The sequence below is a fragment of the Boleophthalmus pectinirostris genome, unplaced genomic scaffold, assembly GCF_026225935.1.
Source record: "Boleophthalmus pectinirostris isolate CB_2022bp ecotype Guang Dong unplaced genomic scaffold, ASM2622593v1 HiC_scaffold_14, whole genome shotgun sequence".
Taxonomy (NCBI): Eukaryota; Metazoa; Chordata; class Actinopteri; order Gobiiformes; family Gobiidae; genus Boleophthalmus; species Boleophthalmus pectinirostris.
In genome coordinates, this window is record NW_026571047.1 from 12,683,533 (window position 1) to 12,697,813 (window position 14,281).

Below are 14,281 nucleotides of genomic sequence, written 5' to 3' on the forward strand. Positions count from 1 at the left end.
CATGCATGTACACCACCAGCTCTGCCCCAGCCTCCTCCATCCACCGCCCCCCTCCTAAATACTCAACCTTGCCTGAGTGCGTGCCTGGCGGACTCTCTCTGCGCTCTCGACAGCCGAGCTGGTCATTGCCCCGAGCGCTGAGGAGCTGTCGCCTCTCGTTAGTGTCGCCGTGACGACCCCAAGTCCTGCCTGCTCCTTGATTAGATAGAGGTGGATGAGGAGTGTGTCTATGTTACTGTAGTATTATGTTACTGTGAGTGGGAGGAGGCCCGCAGAGTTGCTTAAAGATCATTGATTTGGTCAATTGGTTTCACAACTCCCATCCCACAAAAGGTCAGTTATGACTCAATGAGGCTGTTCTCTCACTCTGAACTGAATCTGCTGACAATAAAACTTTGATAATCAAAATGAAACGTTTAACTGAGCATCAATTAATCAAAATTAATATTTATTTATAAGGGTAATGCACATGTAATCAAGAAAACGTCAATACTCATACGAAGGTTACCAGCACAAGGCAAAAGCACCGGGTGCCTCAATAGCAGCTATACGTGCAAAGTTGAGATCCATCTTAAAGAAGGTAAGTCTGATGAAGACTAGTACAACAAAACATCTTCAGCTCTGGTGAAGGAGTCACAAATATTCAAGACAAAATTTTAAAAACAATTATGAGGCTAGAAGCTCAATTTAACTTTGGATATTATGCATTTTCTCTTGACAAATCATTTGCACAGTCACCTGGATCATCACTGTTCCAGGGCTGACCACTTCATTCATTTGCAGCTTTCAGTGTGTGGCAGTGTGTGACAGTGATTTAATAGTTGAACAAAACACTTCAATCATCTGTAATGATTACTTCTTCTGCCTTGTAAAATCAAACAAGAAAAATACCAAAATACAGTTGAAGCACTACAGATGTAAGTAAATGATGAGATTGACCTTATAAAAATTGTCTGCTGAAGGATGGCCAGGTCAGAGTGGGTGGCCCCTGAGGGATCCATAAACGCACTGTCTGATTTCACTTGTACATATATGCCCTGCCCAGGGCACAGCTGTCCATCTCTGGACAATTTATCTGCCCAAAGGGAGGACTGACTGGACCCTGTGCACATACTGACCATCTGCCTGTCTTTTACTCAACCACTCAACTCTGCTCAAAATTATAAGCAAGCACTGACAAAACTTTACTTATTTTTCATGTACAATCAAAACAATAATTTAGGCTAGCATTAGTTCAAATTTCTTTTTGCATAATAAAATAAACCTTTAATTAAACTTAATTTGTAACTGAGATAAGACTTAATATCTAGAGTAGGATGTAAGGCACACTGCACAGACCAATCTACAGCCATCTCAAATCTAGAATTATGTATATTACATACCATGTCTCTTACTCACTCTTAGTAATTGTACTAGTATCCAATCATACGGTGTAAGTGTTAGACAACCAGTGAGAGAGACAGACAGCAAGTGAGAGAGGAACAAGACTCGCCCCCCAGCTATAGCTTCCTGACTTGTTTATTTGCTAACTGGGTGGGAGGGAGGGTGTGGGATGGGTGGAGGGTGAACATATGGTTTGCTAAAACATGGACTTGTAGTTGGGGAGGCCGGGGCACCCTAAGGGATGGAGCTGACGGCTTTGGTCACTGTCTGCCTCAATTCCTCCCGCTTGGACAGCCAGAGCTCCAGCAGCTTTCTCCTGCATTTTGCAGTGCGTTGTGGTCCCACATTCATTATTCTAATCCAGTACTTAAAAGTACCTTGGTCAAACTCGTAATGTGTTAGGGTTTGAATTAGTATGAGCACAAAAACATAGGGTTGCAGCTGAGACACAAACAAACACTATCCTTCTGTAATAATAATAATAATAATGCAATACTCTACCACTGAGCTACTGTTCAATCTGTTCAGCTAAGATACACATACAAAAACTCAACATCCCAGGCTGGATTAGTTATGTGTATTGTGTGATAATGAATATTTTATTGTTGTAGAATATAATAACAATATCACCTTCCAGTAATCAAAGGTAACTTAACTTAATGACAATATTCTTGATCAAACATTTGACTGATAAGCATCTGTAGAGTAAAGGATGCACCACATATCAGTGCAGCAGAGGAGATCGACAGTTAAAGGCAGTTAGGCCCTGGAGGCCAGTGCGTACATGGACACAGTCACTGTGGGACTAGGGCGCTAACACACATGGGCTCACACAGGCTGCATTGATGAAAAGCATATGCAGCCGCTGCACACTCTTCCGTGGGTCAGTGAGTTAATATGCACAGACTTACACAGATTTGGTGACTACAGTTGTTTAGAGGCTCACACGTGCATGCGCTTGTGCACACAAGCCCCCTTAAGGTCAGCACTGTGATGGACAGGAGTCTTGATCCGTTCTGACAGAATCGGCTGCTTCCTTTCAATTGCACTTCCTTTTCCCCCATCAGGTGACAGCCACAGGTGCCTGCGCAGCCGAGACCCCATCTCTTGCGGCTGCGGTGGGGGGCAGCTGTGGAATCAGGAGATTTAGAGACTGAGACGATGAGTGAAAGCCATCAGCAAGGCACCAGCTGCTTCATGTCACTGACCCATAGTACACCTCTCTGTACACCATACACTCACACGTGTGTATGATAAACAGTGAATGATAGGCCTCAGCTGGGGCTTATTCCAAATGAATACTTCTGTCACTAGCTCATCACACCAGTGATACTGTGCCACCTATACATATGTGATGTTTGCCTACAAACGCAGGCCCAGTGAAGGCCAGAGATGTTTGAAGAGAAGGCTCCGAAAAGTCATGATTCCATTCAGAAGTGAACTCTGACATTTAGCCTTTTCAGACATCCAGCCAGCTCACTTTAGAGGCAGCAGTTTCACTTTGGAAAGTGGCCAGTGCTCATCTCGCCTTCATCTGTGTAATTGTGAGTGCTCATTTAAGTGTAAAGCTCAAAATGTCTCACTGGCGCTCCCAGCGCTGTTCCCTCTTGTGCTTCTATATGCCACTCAAATCAGGAAAAGACCTTATTATTTGTTTTGTTAGATCATTTGATAGAAAGGAAGGTATAAGCTGAAAAAAAGAGTTACAGGTACCACTCAAAAGATTGGTCACACTTTTTTACACTGTAGATTCTCCGTCATCAAATAAAAGAACACCGTGAAATCAATCCAACTTAAATTTCAAAGCCATAACATATACTAAAGACCAAAGAAAGAACTGAGCGCATCAAGAACTTGGCTGCAACAAAGTTGTAAAATCCACTTTTGGAGAAATCCAAAGAAATGGGGGTGTTTTGTAGCCCAAGCGTCTTTGTAAAGCTTGCAGTGGCTCCAGGAGTTGTTCTCTTTGAAAATGAGGTGAAGGAGGGAAACAGTGGAGCGGTGGTGAATAATTGATATTGGCTGAGAGCGATATGAGTTTAGTTAATGTGCCCAGCAGCACAGGCTAAGAGTGGAGCTGTTAGCCATTCTACCCCAGGCCTAAAACTCACAAGCAGACACTGAGGTTAAAGGTGCTTTAGTTGATTCTTGTGCAACTCATAAATCTTTCTCGTCTCAAAGTATAGGCCATCTTGCTCTGTGCATGTGTGTCCTCCCTTCATTTGCATGGTGTAGGGAGTACGTCTTTGCGTTTTACTTGGGAGGCATGAGCACAGCTGGGTCTGGCTGGTAGCAGTGTTGTTGCACCCCTCGGGTTCCTTTCTCTGAGTGGTAATAGAGTGCTCCTGTCAGCCTCCCCAGATGCTGCTCCATAAGGACCCTCACTACTCTCCCTGTTCTCCACAAGACTTCTGTGTTGAGTCTTGGCCAATGCACTGACATTTTAATCTCCACTTATTCCTCTGAAGGCAAACAAGGCAGTCAGAGTTACAATATGGGAATGAAATGTTCTGGCAATTTTAGTTTGAGCTGATAAGTTCAACAAGGAAATGGAAACAAAGTGTCGTCATACATAAAGAATAAGCTTTGAGGCTTTTTAAGGAGTCCATTGGTTGATGTCGGCTCCAGTGTCAGTCAGATGCTTCATTTGCACCTCTTAAGTACTTCACACAGTCATTTTACTAATACACAAATGGCATTCCACAATACCTACTGTCTACATGCTCAATTTGGATGGGGGCTTTTAAGTTATTGACTTCACAAATAAACTGTGCCAGACTTTGTAGTGTAGAACAATTAATTAGCAGATTACCTATTGAAAAGAGGCCTCACTAAGCACCAAACACTTCAGGCACAGATACTGACACAGTCTCCCAAGTGTCCCAATAGTCTTATAGCCTCTTAGAAAAACTGACATCATCTCCCATGTGGCTCTGAGATGTGGGGAGACCTCCTGCACTTCCCTCTCAGTGCGGTGGTGACTCCTGATTTAGCAGACATCCTCTTTTCCTCCTGTCACATTTGGTACAGATGGTTAAGCTCTATGGAGTGGCCTGTCAGTCTCCATTTGGCCTCCTCCATGTGACAGCGGGCCTGATGGTTCGTGAAGGGGCCCCGACTTCTTCAGCACACGGACATTGACATTTCTCAAAGGGGCAGGCGCACTCGTGTGCTCCCCACCCAGCCAGAGGAGGGAGCCCAGGAACCTAGAGTTGACCCACAGCCTGCCACAGGCACAGGGAGCACGGCTAGAAGGGATGCACGAATTGGGATGGAAATACAGGTTAGTTTCTGAGCTAGATGGTATAAATAGGTCCAGAAAGAGAGCAGATCACCTCCCTATTTGTAATATCCAACTGATAATCATTATGTATTGGCAAATGGTTTATTAAAATATGATATCTTATGATTAAATAATTGATTTAATGTTATATTGTAATTCTATTGAGATTAAAAAAGAATTAGAATTAGAGTTTGGTGGGAAAAATGCTGAAAATATGAACTGTACAACTGGATCTAAATAAATGTGTACCTTTAAAAATGTGATTAAATGCTACAAAGCAATGAAGCACGCACAAGTAATCAGTTGTCCTTGCGTGGGCTAGATAATAATTTTGAGCCTCATTAATGTGAAGTACATGTTATAAGCAAACATGGGATTTAGAATAAGATTTTAGAATAAGATGATAACAAAACATTTAAAAAATGTGTAATCAGTAACTAAATAAACACTCTTAGCTACTGCATTTAAATTTTTCTTTAATCACTAAGTGACCCAAGTTACATAAGCAAACTCAGACATTTGTCTCACCCAAACTCTTTAGGAGGTCAATTCAGACCTGTGCTAGGCTCTGTGCACCCTGGCTGAAGGTAGGAGCACATTTGCCTGATTCCGAGGGGAGCGAGGAGCAGGGGGAGCAGGGGGAGCAAGGGGGAGCTGCTGTATGTAGTGCCTCGGGGCACTGCTCCCAGTCAGTATATATCCAGCGCACACTGAGCTGCGCTCCCATTTGAGCGGGACAGAGTCAGCGTGGCCTCAGCACGCAGCTACACAGGACCCCTGCGACTTAGGTAGGTTACTTGCATTTAAATATATTGGCATGGACAGAAAAAAAGAGACTGATTCTTATTTAAAAATGGTTTAAATACATTTTCATGGAACTAAAGTATAATCTAGTCTAGTCTAATAATTAGTCTGGAGTTTATGGTAACAACATTACAACAACAACACTGAAATCTTTCAATGATAAATGCATGATTAAATGATAATATGTTATTTGAACTTTTGCTTTTTGCTTATTGTTATTATTTTATATATATGTATATATAAGTAATCTGTAAATATTTCAAATTTATTTATTTATTGCATTATTTCTTTTTATTCATTTATTTCATTAACTAAAATTTTATATTTAATTTGTTCTTTTTCTCACTGTATTTCAAGAATATTAAATGAACAGACATAAAAAAATTAAAAATACGTTATTCTTTTAAAATATTTAGTGCATATTATTTACCCTTTTCTTTTACAGAACTTAAAAACTCATCATCATAAGGAGAACTGTCATCAATACTGGTTGAGGTAAAACTTCATTTTCTTAATCTTGATAACTTTATCATTTAACTGCATTATTTGACTTAAACTTTAATCATCTACTAAACACAGTAAAAGTAATGACCTGCAAGTGTAGATATCACTATTGAGTATAGAGTACGGTCCAGTAGAGTGGAACGCTGTCAAAGCTTTTAGAGCGAGCACCTCTTTAATTGTGACAGTAGATGTTGAAGCGGTTATTGGCTCGTTTGATCATCAACCCTAAAAGCTCAAAACAAGACCGCAGGGTTCAGATATGGGGCAGTGAGGAGGGTGGACTGTACACTCGCAGTCAAGAGGCGTGTAGATACCAGAGCCCTGAGAGGGAAAAATGTACTGTAAAAATGATTTTTATTGATTGACTCGTAGTTGCAGCTGTTAGGCCCCATTATGAGCTTTAAGCCTGGGTCAGAGCCCTGGGGCAGATAAGTGAGCCAATCAAACGGGCGACCACTAACGGGCCAATTCTGAGGGTCCAATTGGGAACGCAAACGGGAAACGCCTGCCATCCGAGGTTAGAGTCACCAAGGCTTTCATCGTCAGCTTTCATGTGCCACTTTTGCAGAGCCTTAGCTGTCCTGAGACAAGACGTGCCACCAGTCACTCAAATTCTCAAACTTTAAAAAAATGTATTATGAATAATAATCTAAATTACATAATTAAATTTTTATCTTTTCAGTTTTTTTTTTAACCCTTAAATCCTTAAAACTATTTCAGGGCTCTCCCAACAGCTTAGGTCCAAGTACGAAAATGTTAGGTTATAGATTATAGTAAAAATGACAAATAGACAAATAAAGAATATATATAATCCTCTTTTTCACATTAGAAAAATAGTTTGCTTCAGCTATGGACCTGAAAACTAATCATTCATGAATTATTAGTATTATTATTAAACCAATCAAATCCAGCATACATACTACCAGTCCAGTGGCAGAGAACAGTTGAACTTATGCACAGTGTCCTGACCCAGATCCTAGTCCTGCCACTAATGATGCCCTTTAGGCATTACAATGTTTCCTCATTAGTAAAATACAGCATTAAACCCCCAACTCAGACCCTACATTTGCCCGTCCAACACATTCTTTGGTCTGGTGTCAGAGTCTGAACTCAGGTACTGAGTTTGTCCTGTCTCGAACAGGCTCGACTAAAACTGTACAGAAACAAGTACGAGGCAAGTGCAGTCAGAAAGGAGTAGTGCCTCTCTGCAGTTAGGTCCATAATCTATGGTTACCTGAAACATTTGGAAAATATCTTGTCTGTAGTAATTTTGAAAAGGTCTGTCAACCATGTAGTTTAATTATTTTCATTTAAAAAACAGAACACTTAGAATAATAACCAGGAATGACTTCGCCAGATTGCAAAAAACATAAATAAAAAAATGTAAATGAAAAATTCAGTGGTTTTCAAATTATATTAGAACATCAGATATTTTATTTAGTGTAAGTGAGTCCTGTTCAAGTATTTTCTTAAAATTTTAATTTCTTAGTTTTTATAAAAAAAAATTCAAATAATATAACAAAGTTTGTGTCTGTCTTTTTCAGGTTGTGAGTACAAAAGAAAATGCAATTTTCTTTCTCCAAACTCAACTAAGCAAACACCTATTTAAAGAAACGTCTTTATCATTACAAGCTGTACGATTTTAACACTGAGAAGCAAAGATGTCTAAGGATGACACTTGTAAGGTCTCATCAGCCAGCAAGCACAAGGAACGAAAACCCAAGAAGCCTCACTACATCCCCCGTCCCTGGGGCAAACCGTATAACTACAAATGTTTCCAGTGCCCCTTCACCTGCATGGAGAAGTCTCACCTCTACAACCACATGAAGTACAGTCTGTGTAAGAACTCACTCTCACTGCTCATTGAGTCTGACTGGCCCTATAAAAAAGGAAACATTCTGCATCCTGACCAGCTCCGCTCCTTTCAACACGGCCTCCACAACGCCGCGAAGGACGATTTAGAAGGTACAAGGAGGGACGAAGGGAGACCAAAGCAAAGGAGGACTCAGGAGGAGGAGGCAGAAGACAAAGAGTCTCACGAGCCCGAGGACGAAGAGGAGGGAGGTCGGAGTGATGGAGGCGAAATCGCAGGTGTGACCAAAGAAAACCCAAACAACAACAACAAAGGGGATACCACAGAAAGCCGGAAAACCAAACCATCTGAGTCAGATATGCTTATGGCCGACATGCTCTCTCTAGAAGATCAGCTTCTCCGGGCGCGCTCTGTGGAGGTGGAAGCCCAGCTCAAACACTACAAACTCTCCAAGACATGCCTATCCGCCCCTGGGCTTCTCTCAGAGCAGTGGAGGCTACTAGCGTCTAGCCACACCAAAGCTAAAGCTGAACCCCGAGTGAGCAGTTCAATCCCATGTTACCCTCCTCCGCCTAATTTAGTGGATTACCCACAGGACCCCACTGGGCTCAATCTGTCGGTGCTCGGGGTGGGATATCCCATCAGTCCCAGCCTTTTCTCCTATATGAATTCAGCCATGCCCTCAGCAGCTACCAGTCTGACAGCCCAGAACCAGCTGGCCCAACTTCCCTTCCTGGCGTCGGCCGCTCAGCTGATGCACCCTGCGTCGAACACACACGCTCCAGCTGAGAGAGCTTTAATCCCACCGCGACTCTACTACCCCTTCCTCTATGAGCACACTCTAGGCCAGAGCGAGCCCAGTAAGGCACTTAAAACATCAACAAATAACCTAGAAGCAAATGTATTGTCAGGTTTTCAGCCAAAACTCAATCTATGGAAAGTCCCGGCGGTGCGGCCCCCGACAGCAGCAGTCCAGACCACAGGCTGGGCGTCACCTCAAAGAAACTCCCCTGAACCAAGCTTCAGAGTGCAGGGGGAAAAACAGCAGATAACAGCCAAAGACGGGAAAGCAGTGTGGGGACTGAAAAGGACCGGTGCTCCGCTAGGGAACCTGGAGGCACCTGTCGAAAAGAAGTCGAATGTGGGATTCACCTTTGACCTTCTGAAGAATATCCAAACAGCGTCAAGCCTTAACATGGTTGCAGATAAACTTCTCTCACATAAAAAGTAAGACCCTGAATAGTTTTAATAATGTCTGTTTTTTTCTTCTTTTATTGTGTATTGGGTATTAGTGTTTACTGTTGTATGTTGAACACTTTGGTCAATTGTGATTATTTTTAAATGTACCAAACAAATAAATTTGACATGACATGTAAAGTGAAAAGTTATAATGATTAATAACTATTATTCTTGTCTCTTTAAGTTTACAGGATCCTCTGCTTGAAACGCAGCCTATTGACTCATGGTACAAAGAAGCTCTCACCAGCCCAAACAGTGAAACCTCCTCTCATTCTTCTGGTGGTGGAACCGGCCTCCAGGATGGTTCACACTCAGCAAGCAAAGGATCGTCCGAATCTGTGGCTGCACTTCTCACTGATCTTTCCAAGGCTCTGCAGGATTACCAGGAAGCCGAGCGCAAGATTTCCCACATGGAGACTGAGGACCTACCTGCTCAGAGCCATCTCTGGGAACATCTCAGCAAAATCCGCAGTGAGCTCTCACATATCCACCAAGCCCTCGAGCGGACGTCGAGGCCAAGTGATGGACCCCTGGATCTGTCTGTCAAGAGGGAGCAGACTGATTTGCAGCGAGTAGATTTTAAAGATGGCAACTCCACAGAGACAGAGGACGAGGAGGAAGACCTGGAGGACAAAAAGGACGAAGCAGAGGAAGAGAGGGAGAGAAAGGCATTGTCCGCTTCACTGGAGAGTCGGAAGCAGTCATTGGACATGCTGATTAAGATGAGTCAAACAGGTGCAACGGTAGTCAGTGGAGACGTCATCACAGCAGGAGGTATTGCTCTTAGGCCCAGTCCGAACGAGACGCTTTGGCCCAGCAGAACCACCAAATGTGAAGCAGACTCCAGTGTTTTACTGTGTCCCGACGGCCGCTCTGTGGTGTTCACTGACATCTCGGGTAAAACTCAGAAAAGACCCTCGTCCATACAGCGCTTAGAGGCACAGTGTCCTCCAAGTCCCTTAACAGTTACTGATAACTGAATTTGGGACTTTATTTCATTTATTTGAAAATGTATTTGTTGTCACTGGCATGCCTAAAAAGATAGGCTGAAAGACAGTCACTTGAAATTGCACCTTAATAATGAATGATAAAGAATCCTAAAATGTTAAAATATGCGTGATTACAATTGCACTAATTATTGATTGTAAAATTGTAAACAGAATTTGTTACCATCTTTAAATACAAATGATAAATAAATCATGCTAGTAGACAATCTTGTATTATATTATGTAATATTGTATATAAATGTGAATTTAAATACTGATGTGGTGGATTGTCATTTGGAAGTGTTGCAGTGGTTCTGAATAAATGTGTGAAAATAACAATGGTCTTCTTATGTATAATGATATTATTTCATTCTTTAAAAAAGTCTATTTTTGTTTAGAGGTTTAAATATGGTCTGCTAAATTCAATATTTCACAATAAGCAAGAATGAATGAATAAATTAAAAATGCTGCAGCTTAATAAACCTTAACCTTAAAATTTCAAAGAAGAGAGAACCATTTGAAGCGGCACACACACATTTAAATGCTATTGACTGGCCAAGACCAGGACTCTCTTAGCAAAGGTCAATGCCCAGAGCTTAAGTTCTGCTAACACCTCACCAGTCAGACCAAACCACATCAGATCCTAACCATTACAATGAGATAGACAAAGACAAAGACTAAAGGAGATAAACACACGGGCTATAATGAAAGATACTGTGTGAGTAACTAACAGAATAAGGAGAGTCTTAATACAGTCAGGGGCGGACTGGGACTAACAGTCCTGTACTTTTCCACCCCAAATCGGCCCACGAAAAAAAAAAAAAAAAAAAGAGAGAGAGAGAATCGGGGCGGTGCGCTCCACTCAAGCAGGCCCCATATTCCCCAATCGGCCTCACGGTCGGACGGCCGCACAGATTGCCTGTACGCCCCTGAATACCGTGTACTACTAGGCCTACTACACTACTGCTGCCACAGATAATAGCTCCCTCAAGTGGACATAGGCAACAGTGCAAACAAAAAAAAACAAACAAAAAAAAAAACCTTTGAATGCTTATGCCCCATATTTTTTCTGGAGCTGCAAATGCAAGCTGCCAGTGCTTTAAGACACTCGCCCCATGTCTCAGAACACAGCCCACCATTTTTACATCATGAATAAATCAAGACTTTTCTGCAGTGGGCCTTTTGCTAACAGCTTCCCCATGAGCACTGAAGCACTGAATAAGATTCCATTATTAGGTGCCCTATACGCGCGTCCTGTCTGGTATTCCCGATTATTTCGAGCTCATCTGCACTCACACGACGTCCACTTACCTGCGTCACTGGGCTGTCTGCAGATTTAAACAAAAGGCTAAGTTCTGAGGGGAAAAAACTAACTGAGTGAAATGAACAATGTATTTGTGAGTAAAACTGAACGGCTAATTAACCTGCCAAAAGGGCTGTCTTTTCCGCGTTGATAACCGGAAGTAGACTAAAAGCATTTAAAATTTCCAACGAAATAGATCTAGCTCTAAACCTAGTCCTAGGACCTAGACCTGTGTAGAAATTATCTCAAGAAAATGTAATCCCAGGAACTTACAAATTTAAGAAAGTGCAACTGTATTCCCTACATCTCCTGCATTTCTAGAGCTAGGCCTATTCAAATCCTTGTTTCATACAGGCCTATGTACTAAAAAGCCTCTTAAACATCTAACATCGTCCCTCTCCCAGCAGGAAGTAGGCCTATAGACCAAATATTTTCGCAGACCTTACCTTATAAAACCTAACCTAACCTTAGGCTGCGCTCTGACTGCCACAGAACATAAACATCAATTAATAGACCTAACTATGCTTACTAGTGCTACTGAAAGGACGGTGTTAAGTTTATATTACGCCTAAATATATGGAATATTTCATAAATTATTCAGGTACCCTGAACATAGGCTATGATTTTAACTTAGAAGTATTATTGACACGAATGGGCTATGTAACACATAGTAACACACACAGTGAAAATATTTATAGCCCATTGTGGCCTCTGTTCTGACATCCTTGTCACATTGGAGAGCAGTGTCCCAGATGTGGGAGGCCAACAAATGACCTACTCATGTTGTCTGGCACATTCTGTGGGAGCTTCGTCCTCACACAAGGGATATTCAGGACCTTAGTTCAGGGCCAAGTTTTTGTCTCCACTGATCCAAATACAAGGCTTGGTGATGGGGAAGCTCTGAAAGGTCTATCTTTAAACTGTGCCTCTGTTGTGAGTGCTGTTTCAGCTTGGCCATCTGAGGCTGCCTTTCGTTTCAGTGATGTTTCATTGTTGCTTTGAGGAGATACTCAATTGTTGACCAAGATCTTCCTGATGTAGCATAAGAATGCAGAATAAGATGCATCCATATTGGTTTAGGTTGAAGTAAAACAGTCAGATAAAAGAATGTCTGCTCCAGTTTTTCAAAACACTTCATTTATTTAACATTATACATTCACATGAAAATAAAAAATATTCATATATATTTCATATCAAGCTATTGAGCAAGTTACAAGTTTAAAACAGACACAGATGCCCTCTGTGTGTGGCATATCTTATTTACAAGGCGTGGTTTGAATACTCCACAGTATCCATAGCTGCACAGGTTTCATGGATGTTTACATCTTCACTCAGTTGAGGCACAGTTAGATGTCAGTGAGAGGTCAGGGATTGGGCCAAGTGCTTCAAGACTGACGCTTACAGTAAATCATTACACCAAAACAGTAGAAGTTGCAAAGCAAAGCTTATTAGTGTTAAGAGGACCACTCTGGAGCACAAAGGAGGGTGAAGAGGCAACATGATCAGTCTGCAATTAAAGTTATACTGTACAACTCATGCAAGTCCTATTTATGCACTTTGAGGTGTTTGAATCACATCAAAGCCAAAAACTAACAAACACAATTTCATGTCAGAAAGAAACACTGAGAAAATCCAGTACCACTAACAGTTCATGTTGTTCTATTCCTTTTACAGGAGCCAGGATGTTTGGTTGCACTGCAATAAACCAAATACCACTACATCCACAATTTGACAGAAACGTTTCCTCAAGTAGTCAAGTGATAAGTGCAATCCCACTCCTGTTCATCCTCACACAAACACACCGTCCTATAAACTCTCACTCAAAAGCAATGCAAGCATCACATTGTATCACTCAGACCACATTATTACAGCAGATGCCCAACCATTAGATAGAGAACCTTACATATACCCAGTAGTTATGTACAACACAACTGGTGCAACATTAGACACATGTAAAGTCTTGTACATAGGAACTGTGACAATGATAAAATACAGCAGGTAATTAAGTCATATTGGGAAATATATATTATTCATAATGGGTATTGCTGTCTATTTTGGCATTTGAAAGGATAAATAAAAAGCTGCTATGCAATTCTCTCACAGCTTATATGACACTGACTATCTTAAACCTTGGTTTAAAATAACCTTTACACAGGATTGATCAATAAAACTATTATTCATTAATAATAATAATAATAATAATAATAATAATATTTAAAAATTATCAGAGGCAACAAAGCAGCACGTCCAGGTTTAGGTGATCTCAATGCAGTCTGAAGCCGAGGCTGGGTGTGGCACAAGTCGGACCAAAACCAGTGAAGACCAAAAATCTTGACAACATTTTGCTCAGATTTTTTTGGAATCTTTTGCTTCAAAAAGCTTCATGCGCTCCTGCACTGTCAGTCCTTCTTTCAGACTCTGGGGACAAAGATAAGCTGTGGTAAGAGCAACATTAAAAGTCCTCACACACCACACATATAGTTTACACAAAAAACATCAGAGTATTACACTAAACTACAGTATCAGACAATAGTTCCACGAGGTTTATTATATAATCATATCAGTAGTAGTAGTATATTTTAGTCAGGTCCCAAGCTGTAAGTTGAAAGTAGTTAAAACAAATCATAAACAGCAAGTTAAAAGTGCTGAATTAAAACAAAAGAACATGCTATGTTAATCACAATGTCGCATATAGCCAAGTACAGTACTTATTTTTTCATTGTTTGCACAACACATTCAACCAAAGACAGGTTAACACTGGAAGATGGTAGAGAAGACAAATTCAACATAGAATGAAGCAATGGAAATCTTTCAGTATGTTAAAAAAGTTCTAACTAGGTTAACAACACACTTGGTACAATGGCGTGACCGTCTGCTCATACTCTTTTCAATAGTTGTGCCAATGAGGTGCAACTAGAAACAGGAAGTGCATTTAAGGGCAGAAAAGAGTGGTTATTATGTGAATG

The 14,281-nt window shown here is 41.3% G+C and overlaps 2 protein-coding genes across 10 annotated transcripts in view; one reads left to right on the forward strand and one right to left on the reverse strand.

The window, feature by feature from the left end:
* Window positions 1-7,635: 7,635 nt before the first annotated feature.
* On the forward strand, window positions 7,636-10,006 carry prr35 (proline rich 35). Its single transcript, XM_020924107.1, has 2 exons — window positions 7,636-9,014; window positions 9,211-10,006. Exons 1-2 carry the CDS (start codon window positions 7,636-7,638, stop codon window positions 10,004-10,006), a joined length of 2,175 nt encoding a protein of 724 aa, XP_020779766.1.
* Window positions 10,007-12,423: 2,417 nt separating this feature from the next.
* Window positions 12,424-14,281, reverse strand: part of si:ch73-103b11.2 (myosin phosphatase Rho-interacting protein) — a 43,049-nt gene continuing 41,191 nt past the window's right edge. For all 9 annotated transcript variants that reach the window (XM_055149856.1, XM_055149857.1, XM_055149858.1 and 6 more), the window contains one exon: window positions 12,424-13,733. In XM_055149856.1, the coding sequence (XP_055005831.1) occupies window positions 13,662-13,733 (72 nt within the window). In that variant the 3' untranslated portion in view covers window positions 12,424-13,661. The remainder of the gene's footprint in view (window positions 13,734-14,281) is intronic.

Excerpts from the sequence above, each read along its gene's own strand:
- prr35 (XM_020924107.1), top strand. The coding sequence starts at position 7,636 with ATGTCTAAGGATGACACTTGTAAGGTCTCATCAGCCAGCAAGCACAAG. Across the intron at positions 9,015-9,210 it reads AAACTTCTCTCACATAAAAA|TTTACAGGATCCTCTGCTTG; the intron begins GTAAGACCCTGA and ends TGTCTCTTTAAG.